Source organism: Anneissia japonica, unplaced genomic scaffold (genome assembly GCF_011630105.1).
Source record: "Anneissia japonica isolate Jap-2015-1 unplaced genomic scaffold, ASM1163010v1 scaffold287722_len911783_cov160, whole genome shotgun sequence".
NCBI classification, from domain to species: domain Eukaryota; kingdom Metazoa; phylum Echinodermata; class Crinoidea; order Comatulida; family Comatulidae; genus Anneissia; species Anneissia japonica.
Genome location: NW_022711579.1, coordinates 364,871 through 385,241, shown reverse-complemented (window position 1 = coordinate 385,241; position 20,371 = coordinate 364,871). Strand labels below are relative to the sequence as shown.

General features: G+C 37.2%; 3 protein-coding genes across 3 annotated transcripts in view; 2 read left to right on the top strand and 1 right to left on the bottom strand.

Moving 5' to 3' along the window:
• Nucleotides 1–2,800: 2,800 nt before the first annotated feature.
• Nucleotides 2,801–3,418, top strand: LOC117107548 (bromodomain and WD repeat-containing protein 3-like). Its single transcript, XM_033249249.1, has 3 exons — nucleotides 2,801–3,008; nucleotides 3,168–3,229; nucleotides 3,393–3,418. The coding sequence occupies exons 1-3, from the start codon at nucleotides 2,824–2,826 to the stop codon at nucleotides 3,416–3,418; spliced, it is 273 nt and encodes a 90-aa protein (XP_033105140.1). The 5' UTR covers nucleotides 2,801–2,823.
• A 2,195-nt stretch (nucleotides 3,419–5,613) lies between these two features.
• Nucleotides 5,614–16,648, bottom strand: LOC117107545 (alkaline phosphatase-like). Its single transcript, XM_033249248.1, has 8 exons — nucleotides 16,317–16,648; nucleotides 14,880–15,103; nucleotides 10,154–10,328; nucleotides 9,610–9,782; nucleotides 8,696–8,900; nucleotides 7,800–8,054; nucleotides 6,642–6,776; nucleotides 5,614–5,981 (listed from the first exon to the last, which is right to left on the bottom strand). The coding sequence occupies exons 1-8, from the start codon at nucleotides 16,381–16,383 to the stop codon at nucleotides 5,671–5,673; spliced, it is 1,545 nt and encodes a 514-aa protein (XP_033105139.1). The 5' UTR covers nucleotides 16,384–16,648; the 3' UTR covers nucleotides 5,614–5,670.
• Nucleotides 16,649–17,191: 543 nt separating this feature from the next.
• Nucleotides 17,192–20,371, top strand: part of LOC117107525 (dynein heavy chain 5, axonemal-like) — a 62,888-nt gene continuing 59,708 nt past the window's right edge. The window contains exon 1 of the mRNA XM_033249217.1: nucleotides 17,192–17,470. Within this exon, the coding sequence (XP_033105108.1) occupies nucleotides 17,330–17,470 (141 nt within the window). The 5' untranslated portion in view covers nucleotides 17,192–17,329. The remainder of the gene's footprint in view (nucleotides 17,471–20,371) is intronic.

The following is a 20,371-nucleotide window of genomic DNA, read 5'->3' as shown; positions in this document are numbered from 1 at the left end:
ATATTAATATGTTTGATATTTTATGAGAGATAAATATAAAATATTTATAATTGAAAAGATTGCGCAGCCATAGTGATTGACAGTATGTAGTGCGCATTGAGAAAAGAAGGTGCTCTCCATTTCGTCATGTTCAATTTTTTGGTCAACTATGCCTGTTGAAAATTTGATGGCGGGGAACACATGGGACTTCAAAGGAATCGCGCAAACGTTCTTTACGCGCTGCGGAAACTTTGATATTGGTTCATTTGCATAGCGCTGCGTGCGCGTAGCTTTGCCGAGTGATCTCCTTCTCAATAATACCTCCATGCTGTAACCATAGGTGTAACTCTTCTGTTGACAACCGCTGATGCAGTTATAGGCCTATTATGCAAGTTACAACAACCATGGTTACAGCATGCACGTAAAGATCGTACGCAGCAACTACCCTACGCGGCGCTATTTACACGATTTTTTTAAATTATTTTTCGCCAGTGACGTCACGGTAAAATCGTATATAGTGGCCTATAACTTCATAAACATTTGCCAAAAAACGATTTTAATGTTGATTCTATTATTAATGGCATATCAAAAATCTCCTCTAGAACAAAAAAATCATTTTGCTAGTTCTCTTCTAAAGCTCTGCCTCTCATGACCTTGTGTAAATTATACACCGAGGTACATTGTCCTGTGTTAGGACGATGACAATGTTTGACTTTTTAAATAGCTAGTGATCATTTTATATTATTACTAATACGTATTATTTTTATGTTATATATATACATATTAGGTTATGGTATTATTTAATCCAGAACGAAACAGTAGATTAATTAGTACTGTAGATAAGATACTATGTTATACCACCGTAGTTGGATATGTTGTTAATCTGAACCTTAATTGCTATTCAGTTGGCCTTCGGGATAATTACTTTACCATTGTTTATGTATGTTTTGTTTATAGATACCGTAACTTAATGGGAGCTAACGAATTGCTATTGTAGAAGGACTGTGTTGGTTTTTAATAAAAAGTTTTGTTTTAAATAGTTTAATAATATCTATCGTCAAAAACGTGTAATTTAACATTAATTCAATAATATAGACTTTAGTAATAATACTTACTGTAGAACTTTAATTTACTTTAATTGCATTTGGTGCATTATTTACGTTTACCTAGCGTGTATTATTATTAACTACTTTACTTTTAATTAACGATTTTGTTAAAGTTTCTTTATATCTAACGTATTCGACACTCACGTAAATTATAAGGTGAAAGAGTGTTTTTCGCAAATCTAGATACTTGTATAAAAATGTTTCTCCCAACGCCCGGAAATACTAATCACCTGATACCATTATACAGTAGTCACCTTATTCTAAAAATTACAACGTTCATCAAAAAATAAAATGTTTGTTTCAGCCTAACCTTTGCTATTTTTCAAGCCTAAACAATAAGGACTACAGTACGTAAAGTTGTTGTGAAAGCAGTACAACACCCTGCCAGCCATCATACGTTTCCGGATTATATCTCGTTGAAACTAATGTTTTGACTAGAATCACTAACTACTATAAATCATGTCACTATACACTAGGGTCTCTGTAAAGCACCAGCCAATTTAACATAACATATATCAAATCACTAATCTAGTTTACCAACGTTTTGAAAAAGGTTGTCGTATTTACAGTGTAAAATAATAGTCTAAAATATATACATTTCGAACTACGGCGGCTACACACCGGCTCCCTAATTGCGAGATTTATTTTCGCAATTATACAAACACAATACAAATACTAGCTAAATAAAGTATATATACTAAAACACTTGAAACAAAATTAATTAAAGCCATGTATACAATTTCTAAGTCAACAATTTCAACTATTTTCAATCGTTTCGCAATCGCGATCATCCGATCGCACAATATAATGATAAAATAACATAGTCATAAAATTAAAAAAATCATAGTTAAGTTTACGAATTATGAATATCACTTTCCAAAAGCTTAACTAATTTAGATATTGGCCTCAATAATTCGTTATTCTTAGTTTTAACTTTAACTTGTCTCATAAGACCGTGTTTGTCGGGAATTAGTTCACTGATTTTACCTAAATGCCAGTAATTTCTATGCAAATTATTTTCCACAATAAGAACAATGTCCCCAATTTTTAAATTGTCCTTTAATTGAGTCCATTTCTGTCTTTCTTGCAAATTAGGTAAATATTCCTTGGTCCATCTTTTCCAGAAAATGTCCGCTAAATATTGTACTTGTCTCCATCTGCGTTTCGGGTAATTATCGTTCTTACTAAATGTCCCTGGAGGAAACCCTGTGTCCGTTTTTAACAAAATAAGTTGATTCGGCGATAAAGCTTGTAGATCGTTAGGATCATCCGATAGTTTCGTTATCGGCCTATTGTTTTTGATCGATTGGACTTCGCAAAACAATGTACTTAAGTTTTCTTCGTCAAGTACTTGTTCCTTAAGCAGGCAAGATAAGATGTTAAGAACAGTTTTTATTTGTCTTTCGAAACAACCACCGTGATGAGAGCCAGTCGGGGGTTAAATTTCCATTCAATGTTTCTTTGAATTAGATGTCTTTCAATCGCGTCATAATTCCATTTTGCAATTTTTCCCTTTAATTCTCTTTCCGCTGAAACGAAATTGGTTCCATTGTCACTTCGAATTAAATTTGGTTTTCCCCTTCGAGCTATGAACCGCCGAAGTGCGTTAATAAATGAACCTGTGTCTAAAGATTGGGCACTTCCAATGTGAATTGCTCTGGTTGTTAAGCACGTAAAAATAACTCCATATGCTATATATAGATGTAATTAATATTATTCTTATTATAGGTATCACGATATGGCAGATGTTATCGACTTTCTTGTGCTGCGTCAACATTACGACATTTCAATGCAGCGTGATTGGAAGGCGGGTGACCGGTTCCGCGCAATGATTGATGATGCATGGTGGCTTGGAACGATTGCATCCCAAGAACCATTTCAAGAAGACTATCCAGACAGCATGTTTCAGTGTTTTAATGTGAAGTACGTCATTATTTTCATATCAACAAACAGTGTTTGATAATATTTAAAATTTTGTATCACTCACAGACTAAAATTGTAATTATAGTAGATACCTAATCACTCTTGTACAGTTCACACCATTGTTCATAAAATCTAATAATTTGTTTTTTTATTCATTAGTTGGGATAATGGAGAAAAAGAAAAGATGAGTCCATGGGATCTGGAACCTTTGGATGAAGACAGTAAGTTTATAAATCATTGTATTAGTTTCACTCGAACATGTGTATGGTAAAGGTAAAAGGATATAAACAAACAAGCAAAGCCTATTATGTATTCTGTGTTCAGTTATTACCTTTCACATAGACATGCACAGTATTCGTTTGAATTGCAATTCTATTTGTTTAGATTTAACCTCAACAATAGCATATTAATAGTTGGTTATCATTCCTTACTCCAAGATGTGTATAAGAGACAGGGTATGTATGGTTCAAGCTGCTTTCCAATTTCTTGAATAGCTGTTTGCCTCCTCACCCTATCATGATACGATCTGCTTTTTGTGTCCCACAAACAAGGGGAACCAAATAGCAATGAAATGAATTTTTCGTTTTCTTCGGTAGAAAATCGTCGCGCTGACATTTTTTTCAGATAAAAAAAATACAGAGCGAGCTTGCTCTTATAAAAAAAAATAACACACTGTGATTGGCCAATATCAAAAATTTGACAACTTTTTGACAGACAACATCAAAAAAAGTTGAACATTGAACAAAAGTTCAACTTTTTTTGATACAATTTGATTATATGTGATATGACGTCATCGTGCCCATATATGGGCACATCACATTTTTTTGTCACATAAAATTTGATAGTGTAGACAAAGCTTTAGGCTATGTTCAGACACAACGACTTACGCTAGCGTAACGTTAATCGAGTGGTGTGAACTTGTGCTCGGCGTAGCGAACGCCAGTATTATTGCGCAATCACTGGCGTACGGTAATCCAGCAACAGACCCCAGATTAGCGTACGCCACTGATTTACGACAGTCATGCATCGGTGATTTTGAACTCTGCCAAGATTTGACCAATCAAAATAAACCTAGATGTAAACTTTATTAAACATTAATGGCCCAGTCTGGACATCTCGCTAGTTACGCCATGGATTAACGTACGCCCGGCGTTAGATACGCCTGGCGTATCTCACAGGTCTGAACGTAGCCTTAATGCGTTCAGGTATTGGGTATTATTTTTTACACTTCTGCAAAGTTAATCTTTTTCTTTTTCAATCTATATGACACTATATTTAGTCAACATAAATTTTATTGTATATATTTGCTAAATGAAATATATGTAGGCCTACGTATAAATAAAATGATATACAATTTCATATTATGTTTATTATACAACAGTTTAGAGTGTCATTTGTTGGCCTATGTTTAGGTATAGCTTATTATTGTTGACTCTTTTCTGCCAAATTAAGCTTCATGATTTGGTAGAATGTCTGCGTATATTGCACCATCATCATCTTTATCGTATCGTCATCGTCAATATCATCATCATCATTATCATCAGCGTCATCCTCATCATCATTAGTAAAATTGAACAATTGATTGGGTTGAATGTTTACCTTAATAGAATATTGTTATTGTTATTTTAGTATTTATATAGCGTCTATTCCTTTAGGTTACAAGTTTGTTTTCCCTGGTCATTGGGTCCACATGCTTAAGTGTTGCTGCCATATTGGTGCAGTAGCAGGCACCCATTTACTCATGGGTGGAGAGAAGCAATGTAGATAAAGTGCCTTGCTTAAAAACACAAGCGAAATGCACAGCGAGCGATTGACACCCCGAGACCTCGATGTTGGGAAACCAAACCGTTCGCGCTGCACAAACCGCTCCCGACAATACTGAGGTGTAACTCATCATTCTATTTATGCTCAAAGAAATTATTGAACTATTACTGAATTATTATCATCACCGTATGTGATTTGTATTTTTCTGAGAGAGAGTACATGGCCTTTTATTTTTAAGTAATTTTATTTTTGTACTCTGTATATTATATGAAAATGTAAAAAGTGAAATGAATAAAGGTAGGTGCACCCCCACAAAAGTACAGTGGCTGATTTCCTCCAAACAGCAAAAAAAAATAAAAAATAAAAATAAAAATAAAAAAAATTAGGGCGTTATAACGCCCTATTACGGCGTAATAACTCCCTAATTAGGGCGTTATAACGCCCTAATTTGAAGTATATTTTGGTAGTCGTTTTGACGGCTGGGGCATGGTCTACTCTTTAATATAAGTATGGAACGCAAATGGAGTGCTCCCGACCCAATTTTAAGCCACTGGAGCACAGCGATATAGAATAGGGATAACTACAGTTGGGTATCTAGACAACTTGAAATGGGGGAAACTGGAGGAGGCAAGGGGCCAACTATAGCACGCAACGTCGAGGGCCGAAGGCCCGAGCCAAAGGGTGGGTATAACGCCCTAATACGACGTTATTACGCCCTAATTAGGGCGTTATAACGCCGTAATAGGGCGTTATAACGCCCTAATACAATTTTTTTTTTTGCTGTTTGGCGGAAATCAGCCACCGTACAAAAGAAAGAGAAAAAGAAATTATTGAATACAAATTTCAAATTCACAAACACTGAATATAACAGTTGATCAGGTTATATACGTTTATTGCACTAATGTACATCTTGAAAATGGCAGACAAAAATAAACAAAAAAATGACGACAAACAAAGAGGGCCTCTTTGAGGCAGATCTACCAGTTGGCCCAGCGTATTTGTTGAACGTCCTAACATCGCGCTCGTTACAGTGGTTTGTGTTGTCTCCTAAGCACGCTGCGTACTTCATCACGTGCATGATGTAATTCTGTTCGTGGACGCCGTGTAGCAGATGAGCCATCGGCCCTTCAGCGTATATAGAAACGTCCTCACCACCATGACTTCCAGTGAAACGTGGAACTAACGCTTGTTGGATGTAAATCTTTGATTCTACATCGGAAAGGTAAATAAACACGTGGTTAGCTGTCAGAATTGTCAGGTTTTGGTTTATTATTTTTATTTTTCTGTTAAGTTGTCACCTTCACTCATACAAAGACTTGTAACATCACCACAGGCCACCAACAAAAGAAAGTTAATTATTTTAACACCTTTTCTCGAGAATTTATTTTTATGTATATAATATAATTTATATTACTTAATTAAATAAGCGGGTATTATAGTATTGTAATGATCAAAGAGGACAGGGTCGTCAATTCTCGTAATCAACAGGTATAGTTTTCGAAAAGCAGCAGTTATCAACCAAAACTTTTAGCGTATTGTTGTGGTCATTTATGGTGACTTGTCTTCTGTGGTTTCAGCAAACCAGATTCAACATAGTTCAGGGTTTTGTCTTAAGCCGGGCACTTACTGCTCCCAGGGTCGCCGGCCGACGCGATTCTATAACGACGAACACAACGCTCCGGCGCTCGCGCAACGGATCGTTTTTAATGACGATCCGTTTAGACTGCCACCGATCGGCACCGCGTCGCATAGCGCTCACAAGGAGAGGAGATGAATTTGTCGGCCGACGGTCGTACTACGTAGTGAGTACCGTTACTCGGCTTTAGACAACGTTGTTATAGGTCTGTTGTCATATTAAGCTGCACCTGCCTGTTATATTTCCTGGGTCCAGACGTCTTCCAAATATAGTAAAGCCCGCCAATGTTACGATGCCACCAGGGCCATTAGCGTACGACAGTGTTGTGTAAGGCAAGCCATCAAGACCAACAGCACCATCAACCTTACCTGAGAAACACAATAACTGTAAATTAATCTAACAGGGCTTTGACCATAAAGGAAATTAATGTTGCTGTGTGTTTACCAAGAAAAATTGACAATTTAGGGGTTTCAAAGGCTTTTTTAATCGATTTTGGAGTCTACTAATATGTAGAAAATAAATATAAATCTTTCTCCCTGACAAATAGTGGTTATCTCTCTAACCGGAGTGGGGAAGGGGGGCAGTGCAGCTCTCCTCGACGGGGCCCTGTCCCCCACCCCCGGCTCCTCGCTGGCGTCACTTCTTTAAAGTTCGACTGTATGGCGGGTGGCGCAATTTTCGAGTTGCCACATCCTTACACTTTCTTTCAACTCAACCCAGACCATTGGGACTGAGTTTGGTGTGGAGGGATGGCACCAATTGTGGTTTTTCTCACTGACGGAGGAAGGGCAGCTCTTCCCGACGGGGAGCCACGCCTGCTCATCTGTGGTACTTGACCCCACCACTCAAACTTTTAATACACCCCCTAATAAATCTCTACGACCCTGGCCCCTTATTTATTGTCGGCGAAATCTCCTTTTATCTAAAAGTGTGTCGTCGGAATTTGACATTCAGTTACTATAGTCGACCTTAAGGTCAAGCCATATAACACTAAGATTACCGATATTGTTCTCGACTTTACCCCTGCGTTATCAGGGGTGGCGCCAGGATTTGCCCGACGGGGGCAGGGGGCCAAGGTCCCCGACAAGGGGGGGGGGGGCAATGCCCCGACGAGGGGTCAGATTTCCCCGACGAAAACAAAGTGGGCCTGGTCGAGCTTCGATTAAAAGGTTACGTAGGTGGTCCTGGGGCCGAAGCCCCCAAAATGTTTTGACAATTTAGGGGTTTCAAGGCTTATTTGATCGATTTTAGAGTCTACTAATATGTAGAAAATGTATATAATTTTTTTTTCTCTCCGACGAATTGTGCTTTTTCTCCCCGAGGGAGGGGGGCAGCTCTCTCTCCCAGACCCCACCCCCTTTGGCGCCACCCCTGTGCGTTACAATTACATTAATCAAAAATATAAATAATCAAGAGCGACAATGATGGTGAGAATAACAAAAACAATTTCATAAAATGGTGGTTAAATTTGAGTAGGTTTTTGCGAGACCGGCCATAAGTATTACCTTCAACAAGTAGGAAGAATCCTTTGTCATTTTTCTTCAGAATCCTTATGGCCTTCTCCGTCATCTCAGCAATGGATGGTTCGCCAGCAGTATCATTAAACCGGAACGATTCGTAATTCATGCTACCGTAGTCAAACAGACCTTAGACGATACAAGAAAAAATCAGTCGTGAATCTGAGTAAGTTTTTAGAGACCAACAGTTTTTGCCCTTAAAAACCAGTAGGAAGAAACATTTGTCAATTTTATTTAGAAGCCTAATTATGGCCTTTTCCGTCGTCTCAGCAATGGAGGTTCGCCAGCAGTAGGCCTATCGCTAAACCGGACAATTCGTAATGCATGCTGCCGTCGCAATTTATACAAACCTTAGACAATACAAAAAAAAATGAAAATCAGGGTCGAACCCAGGATTATCATGGGGGTGCATGGAAGGGGGTGTGCAAGATGTACCAAACAGAATCAGAAGGACAGAAAACAGAGCCAGTTATTGGGTCGTAGTTTCGATTTTTCATTACTACGCCACCTTTAATACCATGGCCTAATGATAGATTGCTAGTTAAAATTAAAAGATTTTATGATTCCTTAATTATTTTTTTACAGAAAATAACAAATTTTTGTATTCAGTAACTGTGAACTGTCTTAAAAATTGAATCTTTTTTTCCGATTTGAGAGAGTGCGTGCGTACGCCCTGGATATGGGCATGGAAAATAGGCTAAGTGTTCTCTATCAGCTGCGCCTCACACTAGTCTTGTGTAGTTTTTAATTTCATTATGTTCTTTTCTCACCTAAAAGATGGTCTGTTTCTTCCGGGTTAATTTCGTCAAAGTCAGCTTGATTCCAGACATAATGTGTTGTTGACTCCGGAGGTTTTGAGTCGATCCACTCCTTGATCAAATTGCGACGATCTTTTCTTTGTCCAGGCAGAAGATCATGTTCTGGATCGCGCATGTTGTCTCCAAGGAACTTGCCTCTGCCCCCTGCCAGAGCCACCTATTGGAATGCGGTCATAGAAGCCATTACCAGCTATGCATGCTGCTGGGGAAACTTATGACAACATGGAAGACTATGATAGTAAATGAACGATGACAAAAAAAAAATATATTGATGTTGTTTTTGAGAATGCATTATGATAATGATGATGATGATGATGACGATGATACCATTGGGATGGTGATTAGGCCTATATGTTTTCAAGGGGTGGGGAAGCCGGCCCGGGCACTATAACTATAAAATAATGAAGAAAAGGTGAAGCATATCAAAGTGTCTGAGATTAACATTTCCGGCTACCTAGAGGTGCCATAAATGTCATAAAATGCCTTGGTTTCAGTGCAATCGAGAAAGGTCCCCGATTCCGACCAATCAGCATCATCGAGCTGCTGTCGGCGATAGCGTACGTGTAGCGATTGTATGGAAACCAAGCTTTACATAAGCCCAACAATGGCGGTACTGAGGTGGTAGGCTATTGACACCACATCTGTGAAAGTGCTTCCCTGGGCCCCTCTATTTCGAATTTCTGGATCCGCTCGCCACTGTAAATAATACGGAGGGGAGGATCGTAAACATCAAACGACGATGACGTGATGAAAGTGATTTATAACGAAGGCGATTTACGGCCGTAAGGATAATGACCATAACAATCATGGTATTCGAGTTATTAAAAGGAAAAATTGGAAAAAAAAAATACAATTCTGATTATTACATCAATGTCGATATTTTCTACAAACTGTAGCGCAATGTCTTTGCATCCTAGACCACTTTCTTCGTCCGGTATGTCGGCATCACACTCCCAGTTTCTCTCAGGCACATGCGCATAGAGTGCTGACGGAGTTGCGTGTGTTAATCGTGTGGTGGTTACGATGCCAACAGATTTTCCTATCAATAAATGAATATCAAAACCTCAATTTAGTTTGAGATTGGTATAATATGTTAATCCATGATCAGGTATAAAACAAATCCACACTTTCATTAAAGTAAAACAAATTAGGGATTAAAAAAAAGAGATAAATTTGTTCAAGTGATAATGGAAAAACGAAGTTGACCTACAGCTGAACACCTTCATTTGGGACAGCCCTATTAAGAGGACACCCCTATTAAAGGAACATCCCTATTAAAGCCGGGGACACATTTCGGTATAAGAGTGTCTTTTAACACCACGGCTAGTCCCTATCAGGGGACACCCCTATTAAATGGACACTCCAAATGGTGTCCTTTTAATATGGGTTCTACTGTATGTTTTGCAATACCGGCATCTTTTGCCAACTTCAAGATGGAGTCAACATCTGATCCATAAGAGGACAGACAGTTACTTCGTTTAGCCCTGCCGTCCTGGCCTATCACTCCGCGATTCGTCTTGGTGCCACAAAGGTAAGCTGTTGCTGTACCGGCTGAGTCGGGTGTCTGCGAGTCGATGTTGTAGGTCTGAAAATACAGGTAATTGGTAGATATAAGAGGTTGTGCATAGGCCTATAACAAGTGGGGTATCTATAGTCGTGAAATAGGGAGGGAGATGATGGGGAGCCAGGCCCGAGAAGCTCTGGCGCCTATACCTTTTAATTGATTTTAAGCAATGCAATTAACATTTACTTCCATACGAAATATTCAAAATATCCAGGGCGGATCCAGTAATTTGAAATAGAGCTTGGCCCAGAGAGGGAATTTTACAGATGGAGAGTGTAGACCACCTCAGCCCCACCATGGTTGGGGCTGAGGTAAGAAAATTTATGATTATGGCACCTCTAGTTGGTCGGAGATGGCACTCTCAAATTAAATTTGAATATAATTTTCATTTTCCTCCACTTTTAAATTTCGAAAAAAATACTTAGGGATGGTGTGCCGGATTGAAATACTCATCATAAAAGGTTTTTAAAATTATCCTTTTAGTCATAATTATACCCGCTTCTTATATATTTCGTGCAAACTAACATTCATAAAAATAACGATTTATTAACTACTGATTAGCTTGTGACGTATTCAAAATTCGAACCATGAAAAACAAATAAGATAAACTTAAAACAGTGATTAATTTAGTCTTTTTGCATGTACACTACTTTTAAAATCAATCAAGAAATTTTTGCTCTTCTCCCCTTTTTGAATTGTACTTTTATATTAGTAATATTGCGACTACACTATTGTGAGTGGAAATAATATCAGTTTAATGTCAAATAAAGTGAAATCACCTCGACCTGACGAAATAACGTAAAATTATCAGCCATACATATTGCTCCAAAAGCTCTAAAAAATACGACATGTTTCTTCTTGCAACATTTTCGTTTAAGAGCGAGAATAGCCTAGCAAAAGTGTTTTACGCTGCCATCAGCGTTTAGGTCATTTTCTGTCTTTCCACAGTCGTATCTCAGCAAATACTTGTCGGATTTTTGTGTTCCCTTCTGTGTTTGGAAGGCAATCCTTTTCTGATTGCTTTAGTATTTGTTTCAATTGTATTATTGCTTAAAAAAAAAAGTCACCGTCATTTTTCACTTTTCGATTGGTGCTATGCTGACAGCCCACCAGGTAGAGGCTGCATTTTTACCTCTTTTTAGCGACTCCGTTGGCTTTAATTGCCATTTCGGCTGTTCACCAATCAAATATCTTGTTGTTCATTTCTCCCAGTAAACGGAAAGCTGAATATTCATAGATTCTTCTCATATATAAAATATATGAATTCCCATTGGATGAAAAAAAAATCACCATCAAAACACATGTATTTAAAATTTGGAGAATTTGGTTGTAATAAAAATATAAAAAGTGATGCAGTAACTTGGGTCATTAAAGAGTACAATATTTCCTTGAAGGCCCTACTCATTTCACTAACGAGTTACTAAAAAATTATCAGTAATGAAATATTTGTGTAGGTCTACAGAGGGGTGCTCAAATTAAACATAGGCTTACATTGAAACTCAGATCGTCGGGGGTGGGTGAGGGTGGTTCCCCTGCCGCTTGGATCCCCCGCCCCAGCCAACTGGTATAGTCATTCACGCATTTCAAATCTCTCAGGTTGGTTCTATGAATAAACAATCAACAAACTACCGGGTTGCTGGTTAATTTGCAAGGTACTACATGGCTCAACTATTTTTTACTTAGGAGTTAAAAATCGCACACAAATCATACGACGTCACTGACAACGCCGGGGACGGCAACTCGATTTTGTAATTAATTTTCCGAATAAATACTAAATAACTTCTAATGCATGACGAACTATTGTCTTCAGTTGTCTTTGTTGGCCATTCAACTGTCATTTTATTTATTTTTTCGGTGATATTATCATTCTCAATAATCTATAAAACGCCCACATAACAACGTCACGTTAGATCGTTCGGTGGGGACGCCGTGGTGACGCCGGTAGAGTCACTTTTCGTCGGAAGGCATCAAGATGATAAACAGTTTCATTGGACTAAATTCTTGATTATGTTAACCACATGCTTACATTAAGATTATACTGACACTGGTTTCAAATCAGGGTCAAGTAGTTAAAAATCACTAAATTAACCTTATTTTGCGAATTAGCGCCCTTCAACTGATCATCAAGCCCCCCCGGTAACATCAATGTGTTTTTCAAAATCAGACACCCCCCACACTTCCCCTTCGCCCACCCAGACATTTCAAGACATCTAGATACGCCACTAACTTACATGGCCAAATGAATGAAAATACTCAATCGATGTGCCACCAAATCGTAACCAGCCTTCACCATGCCCTCACGATGTCACCGGGGACGCAACTGCCAAAAAACTATTGTTGGCAGCGAAGGGACGCTACAATAAACAATCAAAAAACAACCGGGTTTCTGGGTTGGTTTGCAAGATAATACATAGCTCAACTACTGTTTTACTTAGGGAGGATTTAATTGGTAAAAATCGTACACAAATCATACGACGTCACTGACAACGCCGGGGACGGCAACTCGTATTTGAGATTAATTTTCCGAATAGAATAATTACTATACTAGGCCTATTAATGCTGAGGTGTCTATCTGTGAAAGTCCCTCTCTGGGCACACTCTATTTCTAATTTCTGGATCCATCACTTTAAGGACTTCCACATCTGAGCGAAGCTCAGGGAAAATCCTAGATCCGCGGCTGGGGGAGAAGGTAAGTGATTTTTATCTACTAATTGAGTGTGATTTTTTTTGCTTTGAACATTCAATGTGGGAGGGGAGTATTTTTAGAGGGGGGGGGGAAGCCGTGCGTTCCCGCCCTAAGATGCACAATTGCATATAACATATCAAGGACAGGTTTTTCTCAAGTACCGTATTGTCTAAACGCTATGAATAACTATAAATCACATGACAGAATCTTTGGCATGGGAAAGCACCTCCTCTTTGATAATCAATACATTTTTCTTTGTCATGGCGAACAATTTCATAAAGTTTTTAAAATGCAATTATCATTTTTTGTAGGTATCTAGTCGGGAACTTCCCTTTAAATGGTCTTCATCTCCACACCCACTACTCCAGATCGTCACCAAAATTTACTCATGTTTCTGCCCTTGACCATGAAGAACCATTTAAAGAACTTTCATTCAGATCCATTAGTGAATCATTTGAGATATTTAGGTCTGGGACTTTAGCAATTATGTCCCCCAAATCCATATCCGAATATGGATCGTCACCAAAATTGTATATTTTTTTTGTAACTTGGTTAACTCTTCTAGAAAGTTTCATACAGACCATTAGATCAGTTTTTTGAGATATCTAGTGTGGGGTGCTTTTCTTTTGGTCCCCACTCTGGATCGTCAAAAAAAAAAAAAAAAAAAAAAAAAATGAAATCTTCCATTCGATATCAGAAATAATCTGTGAAAATCTAATGCATGAGACCTAAAACTGTAGGCTGGAAGATGCAGTGGCGTAACGATGGGGTCGGGGGCTCTGTGTCTCTATGAGACGGGGCCCTTTCATTGGTGGCGCCAGCGGGGAAAGTGAAAGGTGAATTTTCCCCCGTCGGACAGGCCTGTACCCCTGTCGTCTGACGCCACGACGATACCGTCGGATCAAAAATTAAGAAAAAATATTATGTTACTATTCAAATAACTTTATCTTAATTGTCAATCCCAATTGTTGTGGTCTGAAAGCACAATTTCGACCATACTATTAAGCGCTAAAAACTTTCTCGTGAATCCTACCAAGGCACTCATTTACCGGATCTTTACACTCGAACGACAACGAATCAGGTACCGGACCTCTTGCCACAGCGTTTTTAGTCAGGAACCAGAGGACAGCATCGAGGGTCTATCGGCCCCTTGGAATTCAGACCCCAATGTCGGACCCCTTGGCAATTTTCTGGAGCCACCGCTGGGCCCTTTTTGGGTCTCATCTATTATTCCATCGTTGGATTTTAGATGTGCTCGTTTTTTAACCATGTTTGTCATTGTTATTCTAATCAGTATTTTTAGCGGCGAATAAAATAATTATATAATGTCTGTGGGGGATCCAGTAATAGATGTGGACCAGGGATGAACTTTCAGAGATGGAGGGTCTACCACCTCAGCTGTACCATGGTTGGGGCTGAGGTAATAAAATTGATGATCGTGGCACCTTTGGATGGCGGGAAATGGTACTCACAGACTTAAAATTGTGAATATAATTTTCTTTTTTTCTTATTAAAACAGGGGCGCCCTTTAATCCGCCGCACTGGATATATGTCCTACAGTCGATGTCAGAGGGACACATTATGCTGTTATGTATCAACAAAGCCCGTTTTGGTGAGGGTGATAGGTCGAGGTCCATAAAGGTGGGGCCCCCTATGGGTCGGGGGGCCCTTCGGACCGCCGCACGAGAGCGCATAGGCGTTACGCGACTGGGAGGATGTTAACAAACAGAGAAACACTGACAAACACATAAAAACACAAGAAAAATCCCATGAAAATATAACCTCATTGCATAAATAAGTAAGAGGCCTCGGTGTAGTCTCCTAAATTCAACATTCAACATTCAACCTAATTTTATTGGTCCAATCAACACAAGATAAAGTCCTACCTTTGATAGTCCCACGTGTGGAAACATTTCCCATGATAGGACATGCTCCTCACCCGATTTTCCTATCTTCTGTCCCTGCAGGATCCGTGCTGCTGTCACAGTGGGAATTCCCATCCCATCCCCGATGAATATTATTATGTTCTTGGCAACATTTTCATTTAAATTTTGTAAATTAATGGCTTTCTCCAATGTCTGGCTAGCCTGGCGATTCCAGAAATCAGCATCTAGGGATAAAATGTACAAAGTTGTATTGTCATATCGGCAATACTCGGTTTACAATCGCTACACAGTCGTACAGCATGAGTGAGAAAGGTGGGACTTACAAGATCGTTTCCCTTGTATCATATTCAATTAATTATGACACATTATGAAATATCACTGAATTATACTCCTGAATTTCAAAATGAAACTTTAGGGAATATTATTTTTCACGATTTTTCAAACTTATGAGTATTTATTAAACTTGGAAATCACTTACATGTGAGATAGGCCTACCTGTGTCCATAATTATAAATATTGATATCTTTTTTAAATTCTAGAAAATTGGATAAAGGATAATGATAACACTAGTAGAGTAGACTAAATGCCTTACAATAATAACATTTTTAAAATGTAAGTCAGCAGAACCCCTAATAAAAGAACACCGTTTGGAATAGAAAAAAGTGTTCCCAAAATAGAAGTAACCCTATTAAGGGGACACAAACCAAAAACGTGATTGTCCCCTTATTAGGTTTTTTGGCATTTGGTCATGAAATGAAGACAAAAATTCTTTATAATTTTATTTCAGTTGACCTTAAAACAAGTTACAATATAAATTAAACTAAATTGCAACAATAAGGTGCATTTCAAATACAATACATTTATTATGAAATTAAAATAATTGTAATTAAAACAACAAAAGTTGTATATTGTTCCAGGTTCCAGTAGTGAGAGACTCTGAATGAATAAAGTACACTGTCGGCCTCCGATATCCATTTAAAGATGAAGAAAAAATTGTCATTTTATCGCTCTTGAAAAGTTGTGTCAAATAATTCTGAATGAAATAATATTGTAAGTTTTGAATAGGCCTACGAAAAATGTTCCCTTAACAGGGGTTGAAAATGTGCAGTCAGATAGCGTCCCCTCGGCCCCTTACGATTGTGTCTTTCCAGGTTAGTGTGTTAACATGCAATTTCCCTTCGTTTCACGGAAATATGGGTGTCCCCTGATTACGGTGTCCCAAAAGGAGGGGTTCTACTGTGTTATAGTTTTTATTAATAGAGTATTATATTAAATGTGTTGGATTTTGTAATAATTGGATTAGCCTGAAGTCCTACTTGAACATCCATACAGGGCGAGACACGTGTCACCTATGTCACAAGTAGGCCTACTGTATTCATAACAAAAAATGGATTTAACTGATAGGCCTACTAACAGTGCTTTTCTTCTCACACTTACTTTGTGCAGTTCCCACCATAAACCATCCAAAATTAAATACAATTATTGCCCTGATTGTGCGTTCCATTTTGCAACCGGTAGCTGTTTGATTCTTGCTTATGCATAAAACACGGGAATCATTCAAACTTTGATTCCTTTAGTTTGTTTAACTTCCGATAATTACAAAACTTTGACCTTTTCAATGAGATAAATATGCCTATTGTATCTCGAAGAGTACATCATTAATTCTGCAGTAACTTAAAATACCATTTGTCACAAAATATCAAAATCTTTAAAAAATATAACAAGGAATACGCATAGGCCTATAAAACATCATGCCTCAGTTTCTAACAATGATGTAACACTAAAACAAATAAAGATTTTATTGATGATAAATATTACAGGGTAACAAAAATCATTTCCAATTTAAGAACGGTAATGTTTATACATCTGTTATTTGATGGGGACAATTAATTTTTATTATTTTTCCCACTTGAAAGTTATAGGCCTACTAATTACTTACAAATAGTAAGCAATTGAACAACTCTATTTAATTTTTACTATTAGCGCCCTCAGGAACAGCGGCATTTGGGCTGTTCTAAAATTCGAAGTACAGGTAAAGATCATTCATGATAACTTTAATCTTGACAATCCAATAACTTGATGAATAAAAAAAAATGTTTGTGACATAGTCCCATTTAAAGTCTGTAAATTCAATACGGCGGTATCTGACAAAACCAAAATAATAAGACATCACTAACTTAGAATAAGACTAAAGAGACAGCACTCTGGCCACTGGCACGCTTGTATATTTCACTATAACTCCCCTGTTTCAAGAATGAACGAATCTAATCTGTATCTCATGGAGATCATCGTAATTTCCGTAAACAATCCAACATGGCTGCGGACGCCTAAAGTAAACAGTGAACTTTTTGGATAGTTAAAAGCCAGTAATGAAACTAATTTCGAAGTAGAAGTTGTTTCAACAACATAAAGTATTATTGTTTTGAGTAGCCAGTTATTGGTTTACCATCATGTCTGAATTGGAGGCGGCAAAAACGCCGCTGAATAGGGTGAAAGCTGGAGTTAAACGCCAACCAAGTGCCGCCGGGGATCCCAAGAACAAATCAAGGCTGGCAGCACTAGCCCCTGGCGAAAATCTGAAAGAAAAACAGGTGAGAACACATAATTGGCCTAGCGTAACCCTGGGCCTAGTTCGATGATTTGACATTGAAAGAGATGTATTTATTATCTGTCGGGTGTTATAAGATGTAGGTATATTAGATGTAGGTAGTAGAAGGAATAGGTGTCAAACATCCAGTGAAACATTCTGCAATAATTTACAAACTCAACTAGGCCTAGGCTTAGTTAGGGGCCTAGGCCTATAACTGTAGGCCTCTATATAGGCTGGCCTACTACTTTTTTGCTAACTCAGATCCAGGCAGGAGGAGGAGTAAACTCATAGGATAAGCCTAGACATATAGGTCATACACTTAAACCTATGTAGGCCTGGGTCTGATAAAAGTTTAAGGAAAGTAGACTATTTAGGTGCCTAGGAATAGTAATATTAATAATAATAGGCCCTAGCAATAGGCTCTTGGCCTGAACTGTATTGTAGCTAGGCCTAGGGCCTAACTTTTGTAGGAAGCCAATTATTTTTTTAACAAGAATATTTCAAAGTGCTCACCATTCCATCTTCAATTAGTTAGAGGGTTAGCTTTGTGTTAGAATTAAAATAAAAGATTGACAATTGTTTAAATTTGGTTCTTTGAAAAAGTGGTCTCGAATTAGAGGGGACTCAGAATTAGAAGGGTCTTAAATATTGGAGGGTGCAGCACTCTAGAATTAGAAGTATTGTTTAAGTGTTGACAATGGAAGATTAGGCTAAATGTTTTTGTTATTGTAAGAAAGGCTATGAAATATGTTATTCTTTGCCAGTATTCAATTTAACTTTTAACATTATCTTTGAATTATTGTTTTCATGTGTTCTTTAAATCATCATTATCATTTACTGTACCATTCTTGCATTTCATGAGATTGTTTTTAAAACATGCAGTGTTATTTCTAATATTAAAAGAAACTAATAATATTGAAATATTGATACAGTATATAAATACTTTGACTTTAATATTTAAAAGATAAATTTACTCAGCGAAAGCATGAAAAATTTATAAAATTTATGAGTCAGTTTACATTTATAATAATGTTAATTGTTAATAATATTAATATTATATTGATTTTATAATTTTGTAGTTTTAATTAGGGCACATAGAAAAAATTATTAGATTATCACTTAAAAAAAAAAAATTGATGAGGGAGGGTGTTTTTTTTTTTGTTTTTTTTTTAATCGGAACAATAGATTATTTTGCTTTTGTTTTTATCGATGAGGAAGGGGCTGTTTGTATTTGGTCTGTAGTAGTAAACAAGTATAAAAATTGGTTTAATTTTATAGTTTTTTAAAGAAAATGTATTTGAAATGTATTTTTCTATTTGCCCTTATCCCTCCCTATACAGGGTCCTTATCAACTTTGAATTCATGTTTGAATTTGACAAACCATGTCTTGCCGAGCTTGAATGTCGTATAAAGCGGCTAACGAATCAATATAATTGATTATAACAACCATACAGTCCTGTCACATAATTAAAACCATGCTTGACGCACTTCCTCTTTTTCATTGTTATTCTCTTGTGGCAACATCGTATTACCAGATTACAAGGAAGCGCTTGTTGATGTAGTTTAAATTATATCCCTCAGTAAAGCCAAAAAAAATGTTTGACAATGTTGTTTGTACTGATTTTTCTAAAGCTTCTACAGACTTTCATATTTTGCCTAAATATGATCATGACAATTACAACATCATGACCATATATAAGCACATCATGACTATATATGGGCACATCATGACTATATATGGGCATACATCAGTTTTTTTTAAATTTGATAGTGTTGGTAGAGCTTAAGATGCTGGAGGAGTGTTTGACATAAAACTTAGGAACGAGTTATGATTTAGCTCCGTTGAGACCTGAATAGGAGATAAAATCACTAATAATAATAATAATAATAATAAGATAAAGATATAAATGATAATGTTAATGCAAAATTTATACCTGTGTAAACTAATTTGTTTTCACACATTGATCGTCCAGTGAATTTAATTGGCTAGGAGTCTATGAACTAGCAATATTTCATTTTTAATAATAAAAAAAAAAATTGACTAATAATATTTAAAATAGACCTACACATGTCTATTCTAAGGCTTACCACTGAGATGCATTATGAGATATTCCATGGATGTACAGTAGGCCTAACTGTGACTCCATGAATTGAAGAATTTAGCCTTTACCAATACACTATTTTAGATGAACGTTAATTGAATGTTATATCAAGATTTAAGGGTAGCATACGTATACAGTATTGTACTAACTGTACTACCAAACTACTAGTTTATCTATTTACCAAAGGATAGTGCAGTATAGTTTGTAATGATCTGCATTTGGTTGCTATGACATTTGGGAGAGTCCATTATTTTGGTTGGTAAATTTGCAATATTTGATCAATATTGATTATGTCATGGTTGTAGCTACTTCTGTCATAGTAGTTATAATTAGGTGGTTGCTAAATAGTCCATAATGCGTTTAATTACAACCGGTATCCTTTTTTAATCCATTCCTTCCTTCGCTGATTTGCTATTGTACTTTCAAAGGAAACTGACATTGATTTTTTAATGAAGCAACTTATAGAGTATCTCAAATATTTATGACACACAAGTGCAGTTTTTAAGTGGTTTTTAATAATACTAAGTAAATTAGGCATACTGTTTAGCAAGCCCATAACCCAGATTTATTAGGGGAATAGAGGTGGGGTTAGTGCTCCTCAAAGGCAAGGATTGAAGCCCTCTGGAGTATTGTAGCAATTTAATATTGAATTTTCTTTATCTGGATTTTTTATGCGAGTGAAAGAAGCAGTTTTGTTATGTATTATAGAGGGTGGGTGAAAGGTGAAGGTTCCAGCATGGCATTCTGGCATGGCCAAGCAATAAGTCAGGTGCGCTGTTAATAATTTTACAGACTTAACT

What these genes read in the sequence shown, in the direction of transcription:
- LOC117107545 (XM_033249248.1), bottom strand. Translation starts at nt 16,383, where the DNA reads ATGGAACGCACAATCAGGGCAATAATTGTATTTAATTTTGGATGGTTT. An exon ending in CACACGTGGGACTATCAAAG is followed by an intron (nt 10,329 to 14,879) that starts GTAGGACTTTAT and finishes CTGTATTTTCAG; the next exon opens with ACCTACAACATCGACTCGCA. An exon ending in GAAGTTGGCAAAAGATGCCG is followed by an intron (nt 9,783 to 10,153) that starts GTATTGCAAAAC and finishes ATTTATTGATAG; the next exon opens with GAAAATCTGTTGGCATCGTA.
- LOC117107548 (XM_033249249.1), top strand. Translation starts at nt 2,824, where the DNA reads ATGGCAGATGTTATCGACTTTCTTGTGCTGCGTCAACATTACGACATT. An exon ending in TTTCAGTGTTTTAATGTGAA is followed by an intron (nt 3,009 to 3,167) that starts GTACGTCATTAT and finishes TTTATTCATTAG; the next exon opens with TTGGGATAATGGAGAAAAAG. An exon ending in GGAACCTTTGGATGAAGACA is followed by an intron (nt 3,230 to 3,392) that starts GTAAGTTTATAA and finishes CTATTTGTTTAG; the next exon opens with ATTTAACCTCAACAATAGCA.